General features: G+C 40.2%; 1 protein-coding gene across 7 annotated transcripts in view; it reads right to left on the bottom strand.

Moving 5' to 3' along the window:
• Window positions 1-25,988, bottom strand: part of MAPRE2 (microtubule associated protein RP/EB family member 2) — a 156,835-nt gene that overhangs the window by 7,910 nt on the left and 122,937 nt on the right. For all 7 annotated transcript variants that reach the window (XM_061598315.1, XM_061598288.1, XM_061598306.1 and 4 more), the window contains 2 exons: window positions 17,599-17,744; window positions 14,806-15,019 (listed from right to left, as the gene is read on the bottom strand). In XM_061598315.1, the coding sequence (XP_061454299.1) occupies window positions 14,806-15,019; window positions 17,599-17,744 (360 nt within the window). The remainder of the gene's footprint in view (window positions 1-14,805; window positions 15,020-17,598; window positions 17,745-25,988) is intronic.

Below are 25,988 nucleotides of genomic sequence, written 5' to 3'. Positions count from 1 at the left end.
ATACATTAACTTAAAGGGTTTTTTTTCAATCCTAGAATTTCCTTTTAAAATAAACAAATACATAAAATTCAATAAATTATTTAAGCCATCTCTGTGGTGAGGTCAACAAAATCTTCACCAAGAGCACTTCAACTCAGAAGTTTTTTGCGGACTCAATGCTGCTCATGCATGCGGGTTTTGTGCAGCATCCACACAGTGTCATCAAAATGCCACCCCATATTAATTCATATTTACCATTTCAGTGTGTTAGTTTTTTTTTAATTTATCAGATTTTCTCCAGAAATGGTAAATCTTAAATGGGAAAATAATATGGGGCAGCATCTTGATGCTCCTGCTTTGTGGATGCTGTGCAAAACTGGAATGCGTGAGTAGTACCGAGTCCACACACACACACACAAAGCAATGTGGAAGCACCCTGTGGCTCTATAATAGTCAGCATATTTACTGTGTCTTAAGGGTGAAAGGCACTTACTATTATTTTCTTAATCTTAACATTAACCCTGCAAGGCAGACCATTTTTATTCTTCTCCCAGTTTGTTCAAGGGCCACATATAATGATGTTAGCCCCATACTTCTCCAGGGGGCAGGGGCCTAAAGCTGACACAGAGTGCTTTACAACCACACTGTAATCTAGTCGGCTGCTATCATATTAAGGGAAATCAAGAGAATCCCTGGCAGAGGAGATCACACTAAATTTACCAGTTCTGTGGACTGTATAATAAAATTTGGTGTTGTTTACACTGGAGGAAGTGAGATAAGGAACATGCTACTAATAAAGTTATGATATGAAGTATATAATTGTCAAAGAATTAACAGTAAATGTATTTTACAGATAGAGTATAGACAGAGAGGTGACAATGGCTGTGAATTCCCTTGCGCAGCACTCCTCTGTCCCTCAGACATGTACACACCTTTTCCCCCACCTTCTATAAGACTGTGTGGTCCAGCATACACTGTGTGTGTGTGCGCACATGTGTGCATAGAGAAGGTTCCCCCCTGGAAAAAACCATGTGCCAATCAGACGTGTTACATTTGTGAACCTTTCTGCTCACAGAATTCCTACCTGGTATTGCAAACACAATTTACCAAGATCGACAGAGTTTCATCAACCTGGGGCAGAACCCTGCAATACCCTTGAATTTTTAATACTATATAAGGAGAAACCTAAAGGTATGTTTTGTGTGGGGAGAAAAAAATGGTCAGCAGAACAAACTTTTTTTAAAAATTGCTTTGTTTATTGACAATTTCTCACCCAAGCAAACTTTGCCTTTAGTTTCTCTTTTTTGCTTCTGCAATCCAGCCATTCTTCATTAGATTTCCCTGAAATTGGTCAGATTATACTTCTAATCAGGTAGACTCTCATTTCTTAATGTTATAGAAAAAGCCCTCATGGATTTTACTACAATGAGAGTGTTCATGCATTGTAATGAGAGACTGTAGAAAACAAAAAACACCTTTACCACCACACATCTCATGAAACAAAATATACATTATGCCAAATAATGACTTAATGAGATGATGCAAATGTGTAGCCTCCCAGAGGAGCTCACAGCCACTTTGTCCTGGCCCTTTTTACAGCTGCACCGTGCTAAGCAAAGTCAAGGCTTTGAGGGTGTCACCTGAACCAGGATTCATGGTTAAACTCTTACCCCACTAAATACAAGCTGTTGCTAAGGTTCGTTCTCATCATTATACAGCCACGAGAGTGGCTGTATACTATAGCCAGCAAGGATTTTTCACATTCCGCAAAGTTCAATTGAAAATACGCCCCTATGCCATTCTGATGCTTCCCGTAAGCTCATTTCAAAACAGAACCTTACAAAACCTATAGTCCTGATCTCAGAAACACTTGCTTAACAACCCTGTCAATTTTCATGGTGATACACAAAATAGTCAGAGAGAATAGAGAGTTCAAAGTCTAAAAAGAGAGAGAAAAAAACCCAGAGCCCTTTTGGATGTTTTTTTCTCAGAGTTCTCATAATCTGTTGAAATTCATTAAAAATCAGCCATGTTCAAAGAGTACCTGTAATCCTATTACTGACTTTGCCCCATACTCTGACCTTCACCTTCTGCATTTTAAAAGTTAAAAAAATGCCTGGCCGATTTTTAATTAATTTAAGAAATTTTGACTGGAACCCAATGATAACGCGGAGCATGCTCAGTAAGAACCAACTGTCAGTGTTCTGAAAGCCAGACTCACAGCTGCTTGGCTTGGCTAATCAAGGGGCCACACCCACACCAGACCTTGATTTCACTTCAGACAGTCATGGCTTCCCTCAGAGAATCCTGGGAAGTGTAGTTTGTAAAGGGTGCTGAGAGGAGACTCCTGTTCCACTGAGAGAGCTCCAGTGGCCAGAATGGTTTAACAGTCAGCCACTCTGATTGAAGGTCTGTGAGGGGAACAGGGCATCTCTAAGCAACTCTCAGCACCCTTCACTAACTACACTTCCCAGGATTCTTGCAGAGAAGGAATGACTGTCCAAAGTGAAATAAAGGCCTGGTGTGGAGGGGGCAGGTACAGCTTTGGTTTAAATTTGGGTGGGAGGCTACATGTGCCTGCTGTAGAACAAAAAGGTAGGGGAAACGCTGAAAAGCAATGATACTGTTCACAAAGTTTTCTTTTGGAAACGAAAGGGACTTCCCCTCTGCCCAGTGCCCACCCACCCAATCTCCTCCCCCTCCCCCAGGTCAGTGTTGGACTACAACTTGGGAGACCAGGGTTCGAATCCCCATACACCCATGAAGCTCACTGGGTGACCTTGGGGCAGTCACTGCCTCTCAGCCTCAGAGGAAGGCAATGGTAAAACCACCTCTGATTACTGTTTACCAGGAAAACCCTATTCAAAGGGTTGCCATAAGTCCGGTCAACTTGAAGGCAGTCCATTTCCATTTTCAAACATGATTGCTCAGAAATAAATCCCACTGAACTCAAAAAGTATGCAAATGATCAAACCCTCCCTTCTTCTCCCTCCTATCCTCTCCCTTTTGCCCCTTCCCTCCCCTTCCTTTGCCCTCTCTCCCCATCCCCATCCCCTTCCAATCCCCTCCTTTCCCTTCCCCCTCCTCCCCCTCCCCATGGTCAGTTTTACCTATCTTAAGCATGATTGCATGGAAGTAAATACCATTGAACTCTGTAAGAATGCAAACAATCAAACCTGTATTCCCCTCCCCCTTCCTTTGCCCCCCTCCAATACGCTCCTTCCCCCTCTTGCTCCTCTTCCCCCATGGTCAGTTTTTCCTATCCTAAGCATGATTTCATAGGAGTAAATCCCACTGAACTCAATAAGCATGCAAATGATCAGACCTGCTTTTCCCCTCCTTACTTCTCCTCTCCCTTCCTCCTTCCCTGCCCACTCCAGCCCTCCCTCCCCCCCCAGTCAGTTTTACCTATCTTAAGCATGATTGCAGGGGAGTAAATTGCACTGTACTCAATAAACATGCAAACGATCAAATCTGTCCTCCTTCTCCTCCCCTCCCCCCTCCTGCTTGCTCCCATCCCAGTCCTCCCCTCTGCTTTTCCTCCCCTCCCTCCTCCTCTTCCTCCCCCCCCCATTCCGTGGTCAGTTTCAGCTATCCTAAGCATGATTGCAGGTGAGTAAATCCCATTGAACTCTATAAGCATGCAAATGATCAAACCTGCCCTGTCTTGCCCTCCTCCTTCCTTTGCCCCCCTCCAATATGCTCCTTCCCCCTCAGTCAGTTTTTCCTATCCTAACCATGATTGCATAGGAGTCAATCCCATTGAACTCAATAAGCATGCAAATGATCAGACTCTGGGGGAAAGTGACCACAACATACTTGAATTCTTGATTTTAACAGAAGCAAAAGCTGAGAGTAGCCATAAGCGCACCCTGGACTTCAGAAAAGCTGATTTTAATAAACTCAGAACAATTATAAGTATGGTTCCATGGCAAGTGGAACCATTGGTGGGACTGGCTGCCCATTTGCTACCGGGCTAAGTTGAAGGTTCTAGTTTTGGTGTACAAAGCCCTATAGAGCTCAGGACCAGGATACTTGAAAGACTGTCTTACCCGTAATATACCCAGTCGATCACTGCGCTCTGCAGGTGAGGGCCTCCTGCAGATACCATCTTATCAGGAGGTTCGTTCTGCACAATATAGGAAACGGACCTTTAGTGTGGTGGCACCTACCCTGTGGAATTCCCTCCCCTTAAATATTAGGCAGGCTCCATCTCTGCTATCTTTTTGGCGCCTCTGAAGATTTTCCTCTTTCAACAAGTCTTTTAATTTGAGACTTATCCCAGTCTGAGTCTTCTTTTAAAAAAAATGTTTTTAACTTTGCTTTGTTTTAATGTATTTTAAGGTCTTTTTATGAAGTTTTAAAGTGTTTTGAGTGTTTCTGTTTGCCGCCCTGGGCTCCTGCTGGGAGGAAGGGTGGGATATCAATCAATCAATCAATCAATCAAACAAACAAACAAATAAATAAATACATAAGCGACCCTAAGGATAAAAGAAGTCCAAGATGGGTGGGAGTTTCTAAAAAAGGAAATTCTAAAAGTGCAATGGCAAGCAATTCCAACAAGGAAAAAAGGGGGGAAACAGCAGAAGCCAATGTGGCTTCACAAAAAGGTTTGAATGACCTGAAAACAATAAAGGACACATACAAGAAGTTGAAAGAAGGCCTGACACAAAGGAAGAGCACAGGTAGGTATCACGGAATTGCAGGGATGGTGTCAGGAAGGCTAATGCTGAGAATGAGTTGAGGTTAGCAAGAGGTGCCAAAAGCAACAAAAAAGCTTACTTCAGGTACGTCCATAGTAAAAGACAGAGAAAATAAATGGTGGCACAGCTACTCAATGAGGATGGCAAAATGATAACAGATGACAAAGAATAGACAGAAGTCCTCAATTACTACTTTAGCTCAGTCTTCTCCCAAAAAAGGGTCCATGACCCTTCTAGGAAACATGAAGTAGAAGGGACAGGATTGGAACTTGAGATTGATAGACAAACGGTCAAGGAATACCTAATCACTTTGAACGAGTTCAAATCAGCAGGGCCCGATAAACTGCATCCTAGAGTATTGAAGGAACTGGCTGAAGAACTCTCAGAACTTAAGGCATAAGAGGGATACTGTTGTACGTCGTTCATTTAACCGTGTAAAGTTAGTATTTCTCATATTCAGTTTCATGCATCTATTTTAACACTATATTTATGTTTGAAAAAATACATCCCATTTCCAGAAAAAAGAAGCAGATGCTAGACTCCATGGGGAATCAAAAGTTTAGTATCAGATCTTGTTATAGGGTTACTTTGGGGGTTAACTTTAAAATTGGTCTGTAGTAAATTGGGAGGCTAAGTTGCAGTTTGTTAATACACACAACTAGATAGCAGTGCTATAGTGAAGACTATTACTTTGCAAAATGTTTTCCATTTTGCTAATCATGGGAAAGGATAATGAGGTATGGATGGCACTGAAGACCGTGCATGGAACCACTGAAAAACCTACTCGGTCTCCCCATCCCATTTCCACCATCATATGCAAGCACTGAACCAAAATGGAACCCCTTTTGCAAAACATTCCACTCCTACTAAATGTCTTCCAGTTTGGTGCCCAGGGAAGTGGGGAGGCAATAAGAACAAGGTCAAAACATTGTTGGGATACATTTCAGTTACTACTCATCTATACTACAACTTTTTCTCAGTGTTCTCTCCATGTTTTGTGCCACTGCAATCCTTGTGAACAGGAGCAGGAGGATACCTAGTCCCTACATCCCTTTTCACTCTCCCATCAAGCAGACTTTAGAAAGGAAAGCTAGTAGCCTTATTTTTCATGAACAGGAGGTTTTGTGCAGGTGAGACCACAGAAGTATACTATCTTTCTTGTGTATTCTGAAGTGGTACAGTCCAAGGAGGGCTTTCTTTGAACATCTGGTCTGATGTCCTAGTCAGATGCCTTAGAAAAATGAAGAAAAGAGACAGAAAGATGGACACTGATTCATCTGCTTCCTTTATCACTGGTGAGCAGCCTAAACAGTTTGGAGATAGGTAGCCTGGGATATCCTCAAGAAATGGAGACATGCATTGACTAAAGCCTTCTCGGTGGCTGCCCTTAGGCTTTGGAATTCCCTTCCTAGGGAGGTAAGAATGACCCCCACCTTGCAGTCCTTCCGCCGACAAGCAAAGACCTTCTTATTTCAACAAGCCTTTGGAATTGAAGGCTAAGTATAGTGTGAAGGGTGCTGCATTGCTAATGTCTATTATATTATTTTTAAACTAGTTTGAACTCTTTTAGCTATATGTGTGTATGGTTTTAATATTGGAAATAGTTTAATCTTATTTTAATGTAGATTTTGTATGTTTTTAATTATATGTATTTTTTATCTGGAAGCCGCCATGAGTTCGTTTTGGAAAAATGGTGGAGTATAAATAAAGACAACAACAACAATAAACCAGTGCTTCCCTGGAGAGTTTTGTAACACAGCTCAGTTCTATGTTTAGAAATGTTCTGGTACTTTTTAAAAACAAAGTTTAAATTACACAGTTTGAGTTGCTTCACTCATTAAAGAGCACCATACAGGGCATCCCACCATACTTTTGTGAAGCATTTTTTGTGGAAAACCACAAGGTATTGAGTCCTCCATGGAGATGCTGCTACCATTTCCAAAGAGCAATTGCAAGTATCATTGCCAGGAATCTCCAGTTGTAGGCACGGAGAGCTCAGCTTGCATGCAAAGCAAAATGCATCACTAGAGACAGTTGAGAAATTCCTTGTGACCCGTGAAATAGCCCTCCAACTATTTGTAGCTTTCAGCCTTTTACTTACTCCAAGCATCTGGAGGTCATCTAGAATTTTTTAGAAAACTTCATCGCCGTACTCTGAATTGCCAACAGCCAACCAGTACTTTGGAAAAATGAGTGTGTTCTACCTCAATTGAAAATGACACACGTTTCAAACATGGTTCTTTCCTTAAAATACATGAAGGTGGTAAGAAGAAAATATTGGGATGTTGGTTAAAGGCAGGGAAACATGGTTTGACCTGCACCTTTCATAACTGATCCATAACAGTTAGCATATTTCTTGCATGAAGCAGCCATGAGCCTAATAATTGTGTATCATGATTAGTTTTAACACTTCATGACTTGTGCTGATGGCAATGTGAAGAAATTGGAACATTCTCAGTTCTGCTTTTCCAAGTACACACGGTTTGTCATATGCAACCCTGGTGCTATCTTTAATTAAAATGGACACTCTTTATTCCTTACTCAAGTGGGATTTGCCTTTACTAACACTGCTAACATGCTGAGCTAAAGATCACAGCCAAATCAGTTTATATTGTGTGTGCAATGTGTATATATGAAAGAGAATTATCTTTTTTTTATTATTAATTTTTATTCAAATTTTCAAAGACAAAAAAACCCACAAAACAAAAATAATTAAACAATAAAATAAAATATTGACTTCCGATTTGTTGCAGATCAGTTATAAATCTACAATATATAACAATCCTGTCTCCTAAATTATATTATAAAATCACTTTCCTCCAGTAGTTATCTTAATTAATCATCAAATCTCATAAACATTACTTTATTCTTCCCACAAAAAGTCAAAGAGAGGTTTCAGTTCCTTGAGAGATATATCTTTCAATTTTTCTCCAAATAAACATGTCGTTTAATCCATCTCATTCAAATCTGTTAGGTCCAATAATTTCAATAGCCATTCTCATTATCAATGTTAATTCCATCTTCTATCTTCAATAATCCTGTTAAGTCCAATAATTTCAGTAACCATTCTTCCATTATCAATAATCCTATTGAATCCAATAATTTCAGTAGCCATTCTTCCATTATCAGTATCCCATAATAATCTTGTTGTCATAGTCATAATCCAAATAAATATATAGATTAATCCGTCTCGCCAAACCTGTTTGAGCCAATAATTTCAATAGCCATTCTTCCATTGTCAATATTAATTCCATCTTCCGTCTTCAATAGTCCTGTTCAGTCCAGTAACTTCAGTATCCATTCTTCCATTATTAGTATCCCATATTAATCTTGCTGTCATAGCCATAGTCATATAGTAAGAGTCTAATGGGAATTTCCTTTATCACAAATATTTTCTTGCCATCAATTCTGAATATGTTGCTAAAATATTGTTGTAAAGTCATATCTCTGTTCTTCTTTTTTACAAAATGCACTGGCTCATCTCTTAAGAATTTTTCCATTGTCACATATCTGTAGTCCATTCCATAGATTTTTTCTATGTCAAGCTCCATCACATCATTCCAGTCCAAAAAATTATCCAAGTCATTAATAACTTTATCTCTATTATCTTCATTAATTTCTACAGAGACAACGTTGATTTCCAAACAGTAAACTTTATTTCTAGTATCCATAAACTCCAGATCTTTTTCCAATTTCACATTTGTTCCAATCTCCAGAGCTTGCATCTTCCCTTTAGTTTTTCTTTTTTCATCTCTAATCTCATCAACTATTTCTTTAAACTCCTGCGTCATTTTACTAAATTCATTTTTCATCTCCTGTCTACCCTGTCTCAGGGTTTGTTTCGTTATCTCAATCTCATCCATTATTTTCTGAAACATAATTTCTTCCATGGTCTCAGCCACTTTCCTGATTGCCATTCTTAAAACCACAAAAACAAAAATTATTTCAGTCACAATTGGGTTAATATTCCAGGCTTGATGAAGCCACAGTGTAGACAGTACAGCCTGCCTTATCTCTTATATTCAGGAATACAAAACAAAATGAGTTCCCAGCTTCAAAAGAGTTAGTAGCGTCGTGAACAAGCAGATTCGTCAAAATGAAATAGACCAAAAAAAAAACAGTCCCAGACATATAATGCTCCAAAGTTCATAAATCAAATTTATTTATTTATTTTCCCTCCTCGAAATAGAAATCCCTCTTCCGTTTATATCTTTAGAATGCACTTCCCGGCCAGCTTTTTGCAATAAAAACTAAGACAGGCTTTTTCAGTTTCTTTCCTCCTTAGTTTCGTGAATAACAGAGGAAATTTTTAACTCACCCAGCAGTTCTTATATAGCCGATTCATTGACAAATCTCTTTTTTGCTGCAACGATTTAAACCAAATGAAAAAAAAAATATAGAAAGAAGGATGCTTGCTTGTTTAAGTTCGTTTTCTTTGAAGAAAAGATAAACGTGTCACTTAGTCAGTTAGAGCTTGATGGACGTCCTCCGGCATTGCTGGCTGAACCTTCTCTCATAAATTAATGAGATCCAGAACTCCCAAACAAAAACAGGCTTTAATGGTTAATCTCTACGTTTTTCCCTGCCCGGGAAAAAATCATCACCAGTCAAAAAAGAACGTTCTGACTGATTTATACTGAAAAAGTTTCTTCTGAGACGAGAGCTCGTCTCAAAAAGCAGGCACAAGCGAAGTCATCCTTCCCGGAAGTCCATGAAAGAGAATTATCAGACATCTGGGAGGTGTAAATATTCTCGACTTAGTGCCACTCACAAGATAATTATGGAATACTTTTAACTCACAGTTAATTATTAAAGCAACATACATATTGTAGCTCACAATCCAGAAAAATACAACAATAAAATGTAACTAAAAAAGAACTTGGAGCAAAATTTATGAGAAGCGGGAGCAGTAGCAGCTCCCTAGAACAGTATTCCAAAAAGGCTCTCTAGAATAAAAAAGGATTTGAAAAACATGCAGCCAAGGGGCCAGACCAGAACTGGCATGTGTGATGGGGCACAGCCACTCTCCCAACACTGATGTGCGTGTGCGCAAGTGCCAACCAGAGTACCAGATTGGCTGCCCTGCCCCATCCCCAACACCAGCATTGGAGGGAGGCTCCACCCCACCAAACAAGCTGCTATTGCCCCAGACACACCTGTCTTGGATGTTGTTCCAAAACTGTTAACTAAATAATAACTTGCTAAAAGCCATGGTAAGGTAAGGTAAGTCTATGTATACTTCAGACTCATCTCACATAAATAAAATAGAGCATTATCAAATGATTAGTTGTAACTAGAGCACCAGAGTAGTGCAGTGATTAGAGTCTGACTAGGACCTGGGAGACCAGGATTCAAATCCTCACTCTGCCATGAAGCTCACTGGGTGACCTTGGCCAGTCACTATTTCTCAGCCTCACCTACCTCACACGGTTGCTGTGGGGGATTAAATGAGGAGGGGGAAGAACCATGTACACCACATTGAGCTCCTTGAAGAAAAGGTGGGAGTACTCATGGTGCCCCTCCTTGAGCCAACACTCTCCCCCCCTCCGCTCAAAAAACCCCAACACCTGCAGCTACAACAGCAAGGAAGGGATAGAGTCAGCTAAGGTGTGCTGGAGGACAAAAGGCCATTAAAACATTTTGTTTGCTTCACAAAGGGAGGCACAGACTGGGACTGCCCGTAGCACAGAAAGCCTTTAGCAGCTGTCCAAGCCAGAAGGGAAGCCCAGAAACACAGAGAGTGGAAAGGTTCAGAGGTGTGAGCAGAGTCTCTCCCTTGAAGGGTGAAAAAGCACAAGTCCAGGGGGAGTAACTTCTTTCTCCTTCCCCAGTTAAAGAGGACTTGCTTTGCTATTTCTTATCCTTGAATGCCCTCTAGCGGCTATTAACAGGAGTGCAGAAATTTAAAGCCAAGACAGCTTATATTTTTGGATTTCATAGCCCTTGCCTGCCCTTTCTTTCAGAAGAACTGGAAGACCCCTTTTGTTTTTTCTCTTGTGTTATTAAGTGCTGAACATCACCTTGTTAAGGGCTCAACAAAGGCTATCCCTGCTGGGAATTGGCTACCCTCATAAGAATAGGTGATCTCCTGTTTCCATGACCTGAGCCCAGAGAAAACTTGCTTTACAATGCAATGTGGTTTTTTAAGACTCCTCAGGTAGTTCAGTCTTTGGCAACTAAAAAGATATTGGCTTGGGTCCAAATAAACAGCAGGTGATATTCCATGTAAGAAACTAGGCCTTTTCCTATCTCTTCCTCACACGGGAGCCTCCAGTGCCACTGAAAAGCAACTCCTAAGGGTCAGAGGATCTTTGGAACACTGTGGAATATGACATGGGGGAGTGCGATAGGAAGCGGAGAATTGGTGTAAATTGGACACCTCTTGCCACAGCAGAGGTACCCTGTTTCTGCTGTCACTCCATTTGGTCCGATACATTTACTTTGCACTTGGTAACTTCGTAACATTCTGGTTTCAATACTATAAGTAGCCTGCAGTTTTAGGGAGTTATCACTAATTTTCCTTTCTATTCAAAACACAGACATCCTCCTGTAATCAGATTCTATTAGTAACCTTAACAATCTTAAATGGAAGAAAGCCATTTAAACAATTATGGAGGCAGCATTCAGATTAATGCCTTCAGAAAGAAACAAAGTTAGATCTGTATAATGCAGATTAGATAACTCAGCTCCCCCCCAAAAGTTTAGTGAACAATTAAAGCAAAGGTTTGGTGTGCTTTTTCTGTTGGGGATTGCATGCCAAGGGTGGATAGGAGCCAGAGACAGTACTGGGGGGGCCTACCCTCTCTCTCTCCCCCGTCTCCCTCCCCCTATCCAGCAGGCTGTTGGGGAAGAAAAGGTCGCTCTTGCCAGAAATCTGAACTGCTTGCTGGTGGAGGAGTGTCCTCTCTCCTCTTACCATCACTCTATTTTAGCTCCCCAACCTGGTGTTTTTCGACTTCCCCTCATCAGCATAAAGAAGCTTCTTTCCCCTCTTAGTTCCCCCTGCCTAAAAATGCAGGCTTTCTCCTTTCCCCTGGAAAGGGGAGTAAAGAAGTACCCTATGTTCAGAGCTCCCTAAAGTGCTGAGCATGGGGCTAACAACGCCCCTTGTGCCAGCTGACACGCCCTTGTGAACCCTGCCCAAGGGATTTTGCCAGGTGGGCAGGACAACTCATATGTCAATCACATGATGCCATCTGACTAATAGGTGGGCAGAAAATCCACCTGTCAAATTTGGCCTGAGAGGCCCAACCTAATAAGTCTCTGGCCTGTGGAACTACAAAGGTTCCCCACTCGTTTTAGTGGCTCACACCCAGTTGTTGCCACTGCACCAGTGGTACAAATAAAATAGGGATTACAAAAAATGAAATGGAATCCCTACATCTCAACTAGCAGATATCAGCATTTTTTTAAAAAAACCCCTCACATATTTTATATAAACATATACTGATTTACTTTCTACTACTGTGCCAGCACTTAGGTGTTGGAAACATTCCAGTCATTGTAAAACTAGGTTATGTTAGCAGTTTCCTGTAAGGATGAACATGAAAAAGAAATGAGCGAAGGCACTCATCCTATTTCTTAACATCTCCTATGCCTATTAGCAAGAACCCTAGCAAGGAATTCACTCTTCTTTAAGTACAAAAGAGTTCCAAGGGATTTATGACCTATGATTTAGAACTCTAGTGAATCCTAGCACAGGTTTTTACAAAGAACTGAAAAGGATTTATATAATTTTAAGCAGATTATTAGCTTTGAAAAATCCTTCATTTATGGACCTTCCTAGCTTATATTTTGTCCTTTTACAAATTGCAAGTAATTAACCATAGTACTAGGAGCCTGGATATACTGAACTTACTGAGAAGAGAAATTATCTATCAGTCCTTTTATGCATGGTCACAATCTGAAATTTTATATATCACTATGAGATATCACACCCGCTCAATTTTTTTTTTTTTTTTCAATAATTTTTATTCAGATTTTCATAAAACATACAAGACAAAATCATAAAACATTCAAAGACAAAAAACAAAATCAAAAATAGTTAAACAAAAAGAAAAAAAGAAAAAAAAAAACAAAAATAAAAAATAAAGAGTAAAATATTGACTTCCCATTTGTCAAAGATCAAATCAGTTATAAGTCTATAATATATAACAATCCTGTCTCTTAAGTCATATTATAAAATCACTTTCCTCCAGTAGTTATCTTACTTAATCATCAAATCTCATAAACATTACTTTATTCTTTCCACAAAAAGTCAAAGAGAGGTTTCAATTCTTTAAGAAATATATCTATCAATTTTTTTTTCCAGATAAGCATATCGATTAATCCATCTCATTACTAATTATGATAATCTTATTGTCATAACCATAGTCAAAATAAACATTTCAATTAATCCATCACATCAGAATCTGTTAGGTTCAATAATTTCAGTAGCCATTGTTCTATTATCTCTATTAGTTCCATTTTCCATCTTCCATCTTCAGTAGTCTTGTTAAGTCCAGTAATTTCAATATCCAATCTTCCATTATCAGTATTCCATAATAATCTTGCTGTCAAAGCCATAGTCATATAGTAAGAGTCTGATGGGGATTACCTCTATCCCAAATATTTTCTTGCCATCCATTCTGAATAGGTTGCTGAAATACTGCTGTAAAATCATATCTCTGTTCTTTTTTTCAAAATACACTGGGTCATCTCTTAAAAGTTTTTCCATTGTCACATGGCTGCAGTTAATTCCATAGATTTTCTCTATATTGGGCTCCATCACATCATTCCAGTCCAGAAGATTATCCATGCCATTGATAACTTTATCTCTAGAATCTTCATTCATTTCTTCAGAGATAACATTGAGTTCCAAACAATAGATTTTATTTCTAAAGTCCATAGACTCCAAATCTTGTTCCTGTTCCACGTTGGTTCCAATCTCCGGGATCTCCTCTCTCACAGGGACCCCTATTCCAGTCTCCAGGGTCACCTCTCTCACAGGGACCCCTGTTCCAATCTCCGGGGTCTCCTCTCTCACAGGGACCCCTTCCAGGGTCACCTCTCTCACAGGGACCCTTATATCTTTAATCTCCTGCTTCATTTTACTCAATTCAATTTTCATTATCTCAATCTCATCCATTATTTTCTGAAACATAGTTATTTCCAGATTTTCAGCCACTTTCTTAATTGCCATTTTAAAAGAAAAATATAGGAAAACCACTTCTTATTTCAGCAACAATTGGGTTAATACTCCAAACTTGGTGACATCACAGTATAAACAGAGCAGACAGCCTTATCTCTCCAATAGTTAAGTAAACAAAATGCAGTTCCCAGGATCGAAACAATTAATGGCAATCGTCAAGAAACAGATTCGTCAAAATAAAATAGACCAAAAAGAGAGTAGTCTCAAAACAGTATAATATTTTTCAAAATAAAAATCTGGAATAGAAATCCCTCTTCTGTGTATATCTTTAGAATGCAAATCCAGGACAGCTTTTTGCAACAAAAACAGAGATAAGCTATTAATTAGTGCGTAGCAGAGAGAAGTTACGGCTCCCCAGTGAGATGTCAAAAACTGATCAATCTGGCAAATCTCTTTTAAACAGCAACAATTTAAGTCAAGTAAAAGAAAAATATAGAAAGAAGGGTGCTTGCCTGTTAGTGCGTTCTCTCTTAGAAGATAAGGTGAACGTTCGCTTTATCAGATAGAGCTTGCTGTTAAAAATCCGTCCCACCTTCGTCGGCTGGACCTCGTCCCATAAATTAATGAGATCTGGTCGTCCCAACAAAAATAGGCTTTGAGGTTAATCTCTTCGTTTCTCCCTACCCGGGAGAAGTTTAATCAGTCAAAAAAAAAGAAAAAACTGACTGATATATCTGAATAAGCTTCTTTTGAGGCAGGAGCCCGTCTCAAAAGCAGGCACAGGCTAAGTCACCCTTCCCGGAAGTCCACACCCGCTCAATTTTAAAACATTTAATCTATTTAATTTATGACACAGTGCCCATGAATTATGTAGAGTGCAAAAGAGCTCAACTTTCCAATCCAAGTTACCCTTCCAATTAGACTCCATATTAACACAATTGTATTAACATACCATTCCTGCTGTAGAAAAACATTTTGCAACAATGGTAATACCTGCTGTTGGAGAGTTTGCATGATGAGATTTTTTTGGCAAATTAAAGATCTGTTCACCAGGATCAGGTGGTGGAATAGCATCTTGGCCTTGCCGGGCATCCACTGGATCATATTCCTTCCCATCATAGTTAGCATCAAAGAATTTCTTAAACCACTGTATGAAATCCAAGTTGTCTTGGAAGCGCCCCTTCACTAATTTCTCCACTGGAATAACCTGCATAGAGTACATACCAGTGATTTAAAGTGGTAATTGAAGCATTTCAACATTAATATACCAAAATCCCCAAATGCTAATGCAGCACTCATAGTGAGATAACAATACTAAATACCATTAATTTGCAATATGTTGTATGTTGTTATGTGCCTCCAAGTCAACTATGACTTATGGCGACCCTATGAATCAGCGACCTCCAAGAGCATCTGTCACGAACTACCCTGTTCAGATCTTCCCAGTTCAGGTCTGTGGCTTCCTTTATGGAATCAATCCATCTCTTGTATGGCCTTCCTCTTTTTCTACTCCCTTTTGTTTTCCCCAGCATTATTGTCTTTTCTAGTGAATCCTGTCTTCTCATGATGTGTCCAAAGTATGATAACCTCAGTTTCATCATTTTAGCTTGTGGTGATAGTTCTGGTTTAATTTGTTCTAACACCCAATTATTTGTCTTTTTCGCAGTCCATGGTATCCGCAAAGCTCTCCTCCAGCACACATTTCAAATGAGTTGATTTTTCTCTTATCCGCTTTTTTCACTGTCCAACTTTCACATCCATACATAGAGATCGGAAATACCATGGTCTGAATGATCCTGACTTTAGTGTTCAGTGATACATGTTTGCATTTGAGGACCTTTGGTGTAGTGGTTAAGGTGTTGGACTATGACCTGGGAGACCAGGGTTCGAATCCCCACACAACCATGAAGCTCACTGGGTGGCTTTGGGCCAGTCACTGCCTCTCAGCCTCAGAGGAAGGCAATGGTAAACCCCCTCTGAATAGGGCTTACCATGAAAACCCTATTCATAGGGTCGCCATAAGTCGATATCGACTTGAAGGCAGTCCATCTCTCTCTCTAGTTCTCTCATAGCTGCCCTCCCCAGTCCTAGCCTTCTTCTGATTTCTTGACTATTGTCTCCAGTTTGGTTAATGGATGTGCCAAGGTAATCCTTGACAAGTTCAATGTCTTCATTGTCAACTGTAAAGTTGCATAAATCTTCTGTTGTCATTACTTTAGTCTTCTTCACGTTCAGCTGTAGTCCTGCTTTTGTGCTTTCCTCTTTAACTTTCATCAGCATTCGTTTCAAATCATTACTGGTTTCTGCTAAGAGTATGGTATCGTCTGCATATCTTAAAATTATTGATATTTCTCCCTCCAGTTTTCACAACTCCTTCATCTTGGTCCAATCCTGCTTCCTGTATGACATGTTCTGCGTATAGATTAAATAAATAGGGTGATAAAATACACCCGTCTCACACCCTTTCCGATGGGGAACCAATCAGCTTCTCCATATTCTGTCCTTACAGTAGCCTCTTGTGCAGAGTATAGGTTGCACATCAGGACAATCAGATGCTGTGGCACCCCCATTTCTTTTAAAGCATTCCATAGTTTTTCATCTACACAGTCAAAGGCTTTGCTGTAATCTATAAAGCACAGGGTGATTTTCTTCTGAAATTCCTTGGTCTGTTCCATCATCCAACGTATGTTTGTGATATGATCTCTGGTGCCTCTTCCCTTTCTAAATCCAGCTTGGATGTCTGGCATCTCTTGCTCCATATATGATAACAGCCTTTGTTGTAGAATCTTGAGCATTACTTTACTTGCATGGGATATTAAGGCAATACTATGTCTTTCTCCTGCTTCATTTCTGTCTCCTAAACCCCATTTCCCCACAATTCCTAGTTCTTCTCCGTTCCCTACTTTTGCATTCCAGTCCCCCATGATTATCAGAACATCTTGTTTTGGTGTGTTATCAATTTCTTCCTGTACTTCTGTATAAAATCCCTCCAAGTCCTCTTCTTCTGCGTTTGCCGTTCGGGCATAGACTTTGATGATGGTTTTGTTAATAGGTTTCCCATTTAATCTCACAGATATCACTTGTTCAGACCTTGCGTTGTAGCTCCTGCTATTGCTATATCATTTCTTACTATTAAACAGTTTCTTCTTAATTTCTCATTTCTTGCATAAAATATTTTGTAGTTGCCTGATTGAAAATATCCCATTCCTGTCCATTTTAAATCACTCACACCAAGTATTGTAATGATGATACGTTCCATTTCTTGCTTGACAATTTCTAACTTTCCCTGTTCATGCTTCTCACATTCCATGTTCCTATTGTGTGTGTCGTACAATTTTGGACTCTCCTTTCGCAACTGTGCACACCAGCCTCTGGGCTTCCTTTCGGCTTTGACCCATTAGTCACATGTACTTGTCCTTTGTTCTTCCCCAGTAGCTCGGTGAGTGCCTTCTGACCTGGGGGTCTCATCTTCCAGCACTATCTCATGTTGCATTTTGGATACTCTGTTCCTAGGGTTTTCGTGGCAAGAGGTATTCAGAGGTGGTTTACCGTTGCCTTTCTCTGAGTTTGGATGCATCTTAGTCTGGTGTTTCAGCTTTGACCATTCTGCCTTGGGTGCCCCTGCTAGGAGTCTAGCCTCTTGGTCTAGACTCTTGACAGCATTGCTCTCAGCTTCTTCAACACTCTCAACCCCCCTCACCACGTTAAGGTGCGCATCCTAAAGGGGGTGAAATGTAACTACTAGCAATTATATTGAAATTCTATTGTAAAATGGTCTATATTTACCTTATCCACATTCATTCTTTTAAATGATGCTTGTAGAAGTTTGAAGTTATGAATGTACTCGTGTTCCAGCTTTGCTTGAAATTTTACTTTCTTCAAGCTAATACACCCTGGGAACAACATATCCATGAACTGGCAGTAAGCTGCCCCTAAAACAAGAACAAGAGAACACATTCATATTAATCGCAATACAAGTGACTAAAATGATATATATTTGTCACAGAAGACAAAGTAACCAGGTTCACTATCTGTTGCTACAATATAATATATGCATAACATCCATATCTGTCTTGGTACTGAATACATGCAATGTGAACATTTGTTTGGCACAGGTATTCTCATACACTGAGCAAATCATTTAAGGTTTTCTAGTTATTTCAGCATCATTTGTGGATAACAGCAAACAATTATATTGAGTAATATTATTCAAAGAACCAGAAAAACCTTCAGCTTATCCAAGTGACAGGAGGAAAGGCATACTAGTCTATGGATCGTACATACCCATCGGATTTATGTTCCATTGATTTGTATGAAGCTTACTTTCTTGTAGTAAGAGTCATACAAAACGCATGCAAAACAGAGACAATTACATCTGCAATGAGAAAACAGGCTGCTAGGTTGTACACCTCTGAGTACTTGTTGCTGGGGTTCTTAAGCAAGATAGCGCTATTACACTCATATCCTCCCTGCAGGCTCCCCATAAATATCTCATTAGCTGCTGTAAGAACAGAGTGCTGGACTAGATGGGTCTTTACTGCTGCATCAGACTAATGTTCCTAAGTTGTGTTTTGTTTGCAGTAAGGGTGGGAAGAGGATCTTTCCAGAAGACAGATACAGAACTCCCCTGTGGGGCACTTTGAGAGGTGGGTGGGGCAGTTGATCCCAGTGGAGCGTGACAACAAGCCCATTTCCCAAGGAATAATTGGCAGAGCACTTTAAGTTTTCTGATTGTTTCTTTACAGATGCATTTGAAACTGCCACATCATGGGCCAAACATGGATCTCTTGTCAGGCCTAAATTGTCCTGTGGGCCAGAGCTTCCTTATGCCTGATTTACATGATGGCATAAGCCACAAGAAGTGTAAACTTCATCAGAGTTCACAAATTCTAGTCAGTGGCCATTAGTTCAAGAAGAAACTTCCATAGTCAAGGAACTAAGGCAAGGTCTCCAAAACGCCAAGACTGAGCATAGTCCAAGATGAAAAGGAGCAGGGATACTAGGCATAGTCTATTGGAGAAGGTCCTCTGATAAAGAGGTAGAAAGGTTCTGCTAGGATTTTGTCTTTTTGAGTACCCAAAATCATGGCAGAGGCTTTCAACCTGCATACACATGGAAAAGGATCAGAGTTCTAATCTAGCTGTCCCCACCCTGGTGCCCTCCAGTTATTTTGGACTACAACTCCCATCAGCCCCAGCCAGTGCAGATAAACATAAAATCATTGAGCTCCTATGCACCGTTATATGAAGCCCCACTGAGTTCAACAGAGCTATTGCTAAGTACATACACAAATCCTTTTTGTCTAGACTCACTACTTGTAGGTATTTACAACACAAGACATGCACACATCGCTATCGGAACATCTTGTACATTTCTCAACATTGTCTGCACCTGCCAAGTTAAACAGATACAACTACAGCCCAGTCTACTTGCCCATTATCAGCACTATTCAATTAACATCCGCAACCCTAGCTATCACTCTTCATCCCTAAACATTGGCTATATTTGTTGCCAATGACAGCTACTTATGTTCCTCCCCCTCCCTGGCATTTGTGTTATTCTTTCTCTTCCAGGAACTTATTTCATGGTATTCTTCCATATAAATACAGAAGAGAGAGAAAAAAGGGAAGAGAACTATAGGTGTTTGCCTTTTTTTTTTATAAAAAACCCTTCTTAAACGTTACCCAATTCAAAATATAATATTCCATAAATCATGTCTCTGTCCAGAGAACCTTTTACATTAATTTGTACAAGGTTTAGAACACTCCCCAAACCTGCTTTGGAAGTAGAACTTGCCATCACATGAACTAGTGAAAAGGAACAAGAGAATACTGATTCACATTATGGGATTTGGAAAACTTACCCTCCTGAAGGATGTAGTAATGACTCTAACCGGCATTAATTGTCACAAGAAGGAGAATCAGCAGAGAAATAGTGTAATTAGACAAAAACTGCTTTGGAAACTAGCCTTTCAGGAACCACAGAAAGGAACTAATACGAGGAATTACATAACCCAATGAACATCAGACATGCACTTCCCAGATGCTATTTGTATTGGTAGAGATCACAGAATCATAGAGTTGGAAGGGGCCTATAAGCATGTAGTACTGCTAAGCCAAGTATCCTCCATCTTATAATTGTGCATTTGGTTTCTTTTTCCTAGGCAGGGCCGGGGCTAGGCATGCCAGGACCCTTGGGCACGAGCCTGCCCCAGGTGCCGGCACTCGCACACACGCCCCACCTACTTTTCCCTTGAAGTGAATGCTGCCTGCACTGTGTGTGCATGCCTACTATCAACCAAGTTGGCGACCAACACTTCCCTAAGGGACTGATGCCTCCACCACCATCTTGGTTGATGGCATGCATGCTACGAGCATGCATACTGCCATCAACCAAAATGGCAGCAGGGGCAGCAACCCCTTAGAGAAACCTCGGCCACCATCTTGGTTGATGGCAGGCATGCGCCTGCAGCACAGCCAGCATTTACTTCAAGGGAAAGGTAGATGGGCATGCAGGCGGGCATTGCGGGCCTGTGCAGAAATAGGGGTGTGCGTGGGAGCTCCCTCTCTGCAATCCGTGGCAGGGTCAGGAGCAGACACTTGAATCCACTTTCTGCGTAGCTTGGAAGAATTTGGTAACATCTATGGCTTTTCTAAATTGTGAAATACACTTGTTAACATTCTTATTTATGAAAGCTACCTTAGGTAATTTGGTTTTGTTTTCTAGACATTTAGTTGGACTATAAATTTTGAGAAAGAACATTGCATTTTGCCTAAAAGCCAAACTCCAGTCACATATATAAAGGTTGCTTTCACACAGTTAAGAGGCTGTATCAATACACAGACAAGTTCAGGAATTAATAATAGATACACAGCTCTCATGTAACCGAAGCAGATACACAGATGTAATAAAAGATATATGTGAGAATATTTGAAATATGAAATCCAGGAATTTTCTGGAAGACTTGAAAGCAAAATACAGTTTGCAAGGAAAAGCCTGGACTTTGGCTAAGATAATATGAACACATGGAAACCATCTTTTACTCACCACAGTTCTACCTCCTCTAACTGGCAGTGTTTCTCAAACATCTCAGGCACAGGCCTTTCCCACCTCTGTCTCCTGCAATTTTTTCCATTGGGGACTGATTCCCCCCCCCCCGTGGACCACTTGAAAATTGCTGATGGTCTTGGTAGACCACATAATAATTATGCTACCTGTTACAGCAATTGTAATGTGCTCTGCTATATTCTGTATGATATTAATTATATTTTATTGCTTCTTTTATATTTTTATGGTATTACAATTTGCATGACATAGAATTCAGATTAAAATACAATCAAATGCAATATAAGAAATAAAAGAAGCAACAAAAATACAATCAAAGACCAAATGGAATACTGTATGCAGACAAGCCGTGGACTGACTGAAGTTCGCAGGCCATTGATGGGTCCATGGACCACAGTTTGCAAACCGCTGGCCTAAAGTATTCTGGATGCAAAGTATGTGGTCTGCCATTGAATTATACCCATGTCACTGGAAAAGGCTATGCATTGCAGTCCTTCTGTGCCCTCTATCCTATCTGCAGATGAAAGGGTTTCCCGTTTCTTCATTATTTCTGACAGGAGATTTGAAGATACACTTGGGGGGGAGGGGAAGGGCAGCACGTTACTGGAGAAGGTGCTGGATCTGGAGTAACCCCTTTCAAGTTGGACTCCATCTCCAGGCTTCTCCACGGATGTCCAATAAAATGCATGGCTGCTGACCCACTTCAAGATACTACAGTTGGTATTCCAGCATTATAAATGGATTCATAAGCAAGAGTACAAATAATCAAGTCTTCAAGTGTTAATTCTTGAGATCTTGGACACAATCTTAAAATAGTAGTATATCTCTAATGGCTCTCAACTCTACTATAACAAGACAAAGAAAAATCACAGACCACAGCTTGAGGTGTGAAAACAGCCTTCAAGCCCACAGAATTTCATCTGCATGCCTTAAATATGACAAACTTTTCACTTCTCCTATTTACATGCTGGCCTTCCTGTAGAACCTGACAATGGGATCAAAATGTACAGACATATCTGAAAATGAGCAAGATACCCACAGCACTACAGATAGCTCTTGCAATTAAAAACAGACGATATATTTACTAAAAATAAAAGTATGGCTCAAACGTTTGTAGATAAAGGGCAATAATCAGAAGAAAGCTAACAGAATAAAGTAATTCAAATTCTGTATGCCAATGCAGCCTACATAGAGAAGCAAGATCTGTTTAATCCCTGCCTTCATATAAATTTATAAGTAAACTCTCAGAAGAGCAAATTGTAATCAATTAACTAAACACATTGCACAGCCTCTATTGTAAAGCTGTAGAAATAATGTTCTTTCAATTAAAAATACACATTCCTTTCACTCCATGAATTCATACAGTAGAAGCTTGTTATAACAAGTCTCAATGTACCGTGGAATTAGCTATACTGTGGATATGATCATGTCCCCTAAGTAAAATATACAGTATAGCAGTTCACACATCTTTAAACTCACAAGATAAAAAGACCAGAGGTTCCCATTTTTCCAAACAACTTCCCTCACTGCAGTGCCAGTCTAGGAACTAGTACTGTACTCACTCGTGTTAACTCTTAAGGGTGAGCCTGAGCTGAAAAGCAACTGGGAAAGGTTTCTAATTCATTCCTATATCTGTCTCGCTTTCTAGTTCATTTTTTCTGTTTGTTCTACCCAGAGCTTGTAAGACTACTTTTAAAAAGGATAAATTACAATTACTGTTACATGGCCCCCAAAAGGAACAAGTTACCATTACAATTGTTCTGAAAGGAATTACTTTACAGTTACTCAAAAGTAATCACAACAATTACACTTAAGTTACTTTAAAAAAACTAGAGTGCCTACAAGGTGCTGGCCTTGCCTGCTGCACAATAAGTCACCTAAAACAACATTAAAAATAAACACACACATAGAGGTAGTAGAATAATTCTTTTTATCCATAAGATAGCAGTGGTGGTCTCTCTGCTGGTAAGCAAGGCAGGGAGGGAGGCAGAGGCCGTTAAGATCTTTGCACATCAAACCTAGCGCAACCCCAACACACATACACACTCTCAGCCAGCAAGCATAATCTCTCTCACTCAACCACCTCCGGGACCCTGCCCTGCCACCAACAAAGGGACACCCACCCAAGCAAACATTTTCCCCTGGGATGCAAAAAAGTTAAAACACTGCAAATGCAGCACAGTTGCCAGAGAGGGTGACGGAGGTCACTTTGCATGCCAAATGAAACACAGTATATACACACACACAAAAGTTGTCATCTTTCACCTCCACAGCTCTTTTTCTCCATTCTGCTGCCTCCTCCCCCTCCTTTATCCATGTCCTTGCCCTCCGTCTCCATTTCCCTCCACTCCTTTCCTCTCCATCTCCATCCATTTTTTAAACAATTGTTTTCTCCACTCCACGCCCATCTCGCTCTCCACCTCCTCCCCACCTACAGAGCACAAGGAAAAAGCGATGCTGCACAGAAGCCGTTTGAGCCATATGGTTTTCATCCACAAATCAGAGGAGCAGAAGACTGCCCCTGCTCCCCTCCCCAAGTAAAAGTAATGCTGGAAGCATTACAATTATTCCTCAAAAGTAATAAAATTGCTCCTAGTTATATTACAATCAAAATGTAAAGGAATTACCCTCTTGTCCCTCAAAAAAATAATAAATTACAAGTAATTCGTTGTTTGTAATGAATTACTTCCAAGCTCTGGTTTCTTCATCCTCATGAGAGAAATGTATATAAAATGTTGCTTTTTCAGAATATTCTAAGCATAAATAAAATATGTGATTTTATTGTTAAGAATAAATGGTTAATAGGTTAATAGACTGTTTGCAGTAGATAATTCTATAGAAGCTGGAGTTAACGTAGATAGAGAAAAGGGGCTTTTTCTTAGAACAGGACATCTGTCTGAAGTTCAAACAAAGCAGCCAGAACAGACAGTTTGTGGTCAAGTTCCACTTCAAAATAGAAAGGGGATTTACACTTGACTAATTCAGCTGATGTTTTTAGCCCTTCATTGCTTTGCTTGATGTAAAGGGAGTTTTTATGCTTAGTTAATGAGGAGGGGAGGGGAGCAATATACCATATATGGGAAATAATAAATAAGGGTATAAGGTAGCCTAAAACTGAGGAGTGGGAGATGTAAACAGGGGAGGAGTTTCATGTGACAGGGACAGGCGGATCTGATAGGCTGTGAACCCTGGAAGTACCTGACCAATGGGGAAAACAGGGGAGGGCATGAAGCGTCGGGCTAGGGGATAAAAGATTTGTACCAATGTCATTTGGGTGTGTCTGCCTTCTGGTAGGACACCCGTCCTTGCAAGTACGAAATAAAAGCTTTTAAAATTGATTCACACTTGTCTCTGTCGTGGGTCTTCCACAGGAGACCATTTTTGGGGTCTCATAGGGGGTTTTTCCCTTAAGGAAAACCACGTTTCTTACAGATGGGGGCTTGTCCGGGATCCAGTCTTTGAAAGGACCGTTAGTCCCAGTTCTACTGTGGGAGGACGCGTCCCGTTGGTCTTTCAACGGTCCCAGGTAGTAAAGGGGACAGTCCGGTCCTTCAACTGACAAAAAGTCCCAGGACCCAATTTAATAGACCAAACATTGTGAATCAGGGGGAAATTCTTTGGGTGTGGGTTTCTTGGAAGGAAAAGACCTGGAACGGTAGGCATACCACCTAGACACGCGTGATATTGACCAGGCAACTCCGTGCACGGATCAAGGTAAGAAAACCACTACTAAGGGTGCAAGTATTATCTTGATGGTCAGAAAACCAAAGTGTGAGGAGTTCAAGTCTCCCTGACCTTGGTAGCAAAGTGTGAGGAGTTCAAGTCTCCCTGACTTTGGAAAATAGCTGGGGTGTGAGGAGTTCAAGTCTGCCTGACCTTGGTGGCAAAGTGTGAGGAGTTCAAGTCTCCCTGACTTTGGTCAAGGACTGGACCTTACTGTCCTGTGTGTGAGACAGGAGGAGTGGGGATAAAGTCCCGGGCTGGACCTTGTCATCTTGTTTGTAAAGCAGGAGGAGGAAGGTACTAGCCTTAAAAGTGTGAGTGTGTCTCAGACCTGAGTGTGTGTGATTGAGACGTGTCCTGGACACGAAACGAGTTAGTTAATAAAAAGGCAAGAGAAACTGCCTTACAGTCAGAACCAATCACAATTAATATATTAGTTCCATCAGTACCAATTATAGAAATTGTCCCCAGTTTCATCAAACAGGAAATAAAACAATTAGAAAATTAGGTTTGAATAATCATTTGGTGTTGTTGGTGTTGGGAATTAAGGATGTGACAAAAGAGATGGACAATGTTGTGAAGTTAAGTCAAGGCCATTAATTTAAGGATCCAGTAAGGGTGAGAATTGTGGTCTGGACATTATACATGTCTTAGAAAGGGTGGTGTGGGACAAGTAATGTCCACAACCACAGAAAACGAATTAAATAAGGAAAAGGAAAATTTAGGAGAAGGCTGTTCCCTTCACCCCAGTGTTTTCAATTGAGAGGTAGAGAAAGTTGTTAGATAAAGAGTGGAATTTGAAACTGGGAACCAAGTACAGGAGGTCATATTAGGAAGTGAGGATTCAGACCAAAATTAATGCACGCAAGTTAAGATAAACCCCACAGCCCATCCTCTGGATTTTGTAAGGAACAAATGTTTAGATTCCAAACATTATCGAGAATTTGTTGTGGAGAAAAATGAACTGACAACAAAAAGAAGTAAAATGTGTATAAAGGTGGTCAGTTTTACCCACTTATCACTTTTGCAGCAGAAAATAAGAAAGTAAAATGTCCAAAATGTATGAGAAATATGGCATGTTTCCAGTAGAATTCTTGTCTTTGTGGTATACTCATAAAAGCACTTAAAGCAAAAAGCAGCAGTTCCCAGAAGAAAGAATCTTTGATTTAGAATTAAAATCATTAAAATGGCTTTGGAAGGTAGGACTTGGTTTTCCAGTTTTGACAACTAGGTCCCTCTAAATAAGAAGAGAGTCTATTAACCTTCTGATAAGTTATATGGTGAATATAAATTTTATTTGGGTTATTAGTGTAGGGCCAATTGCTTAGAAAATTTGGAACTGCCATATGATTTTACATGTATATCCCTTTTGAGGGAAATTACTCTAT

Source organism: Rhineura floridana, chromosome 1 (assembly GCF_030035675.1).
Source record: "Rhineura floridana isolate rRhiFlo1 chromosome 1, rRhiFlo1.hap2, whole genome shotgun sequence".
In the NCBI taxonomy this organism is placed as follows: Eukaryota; Metazoa; Chordata; class Lepidosauria; order Squamata; family Rhineuridae; genus Rhineura; species Rhineura floridana.
This window is presented reverse-complemented; position numbering and strand designations above follow the sequence as displayed.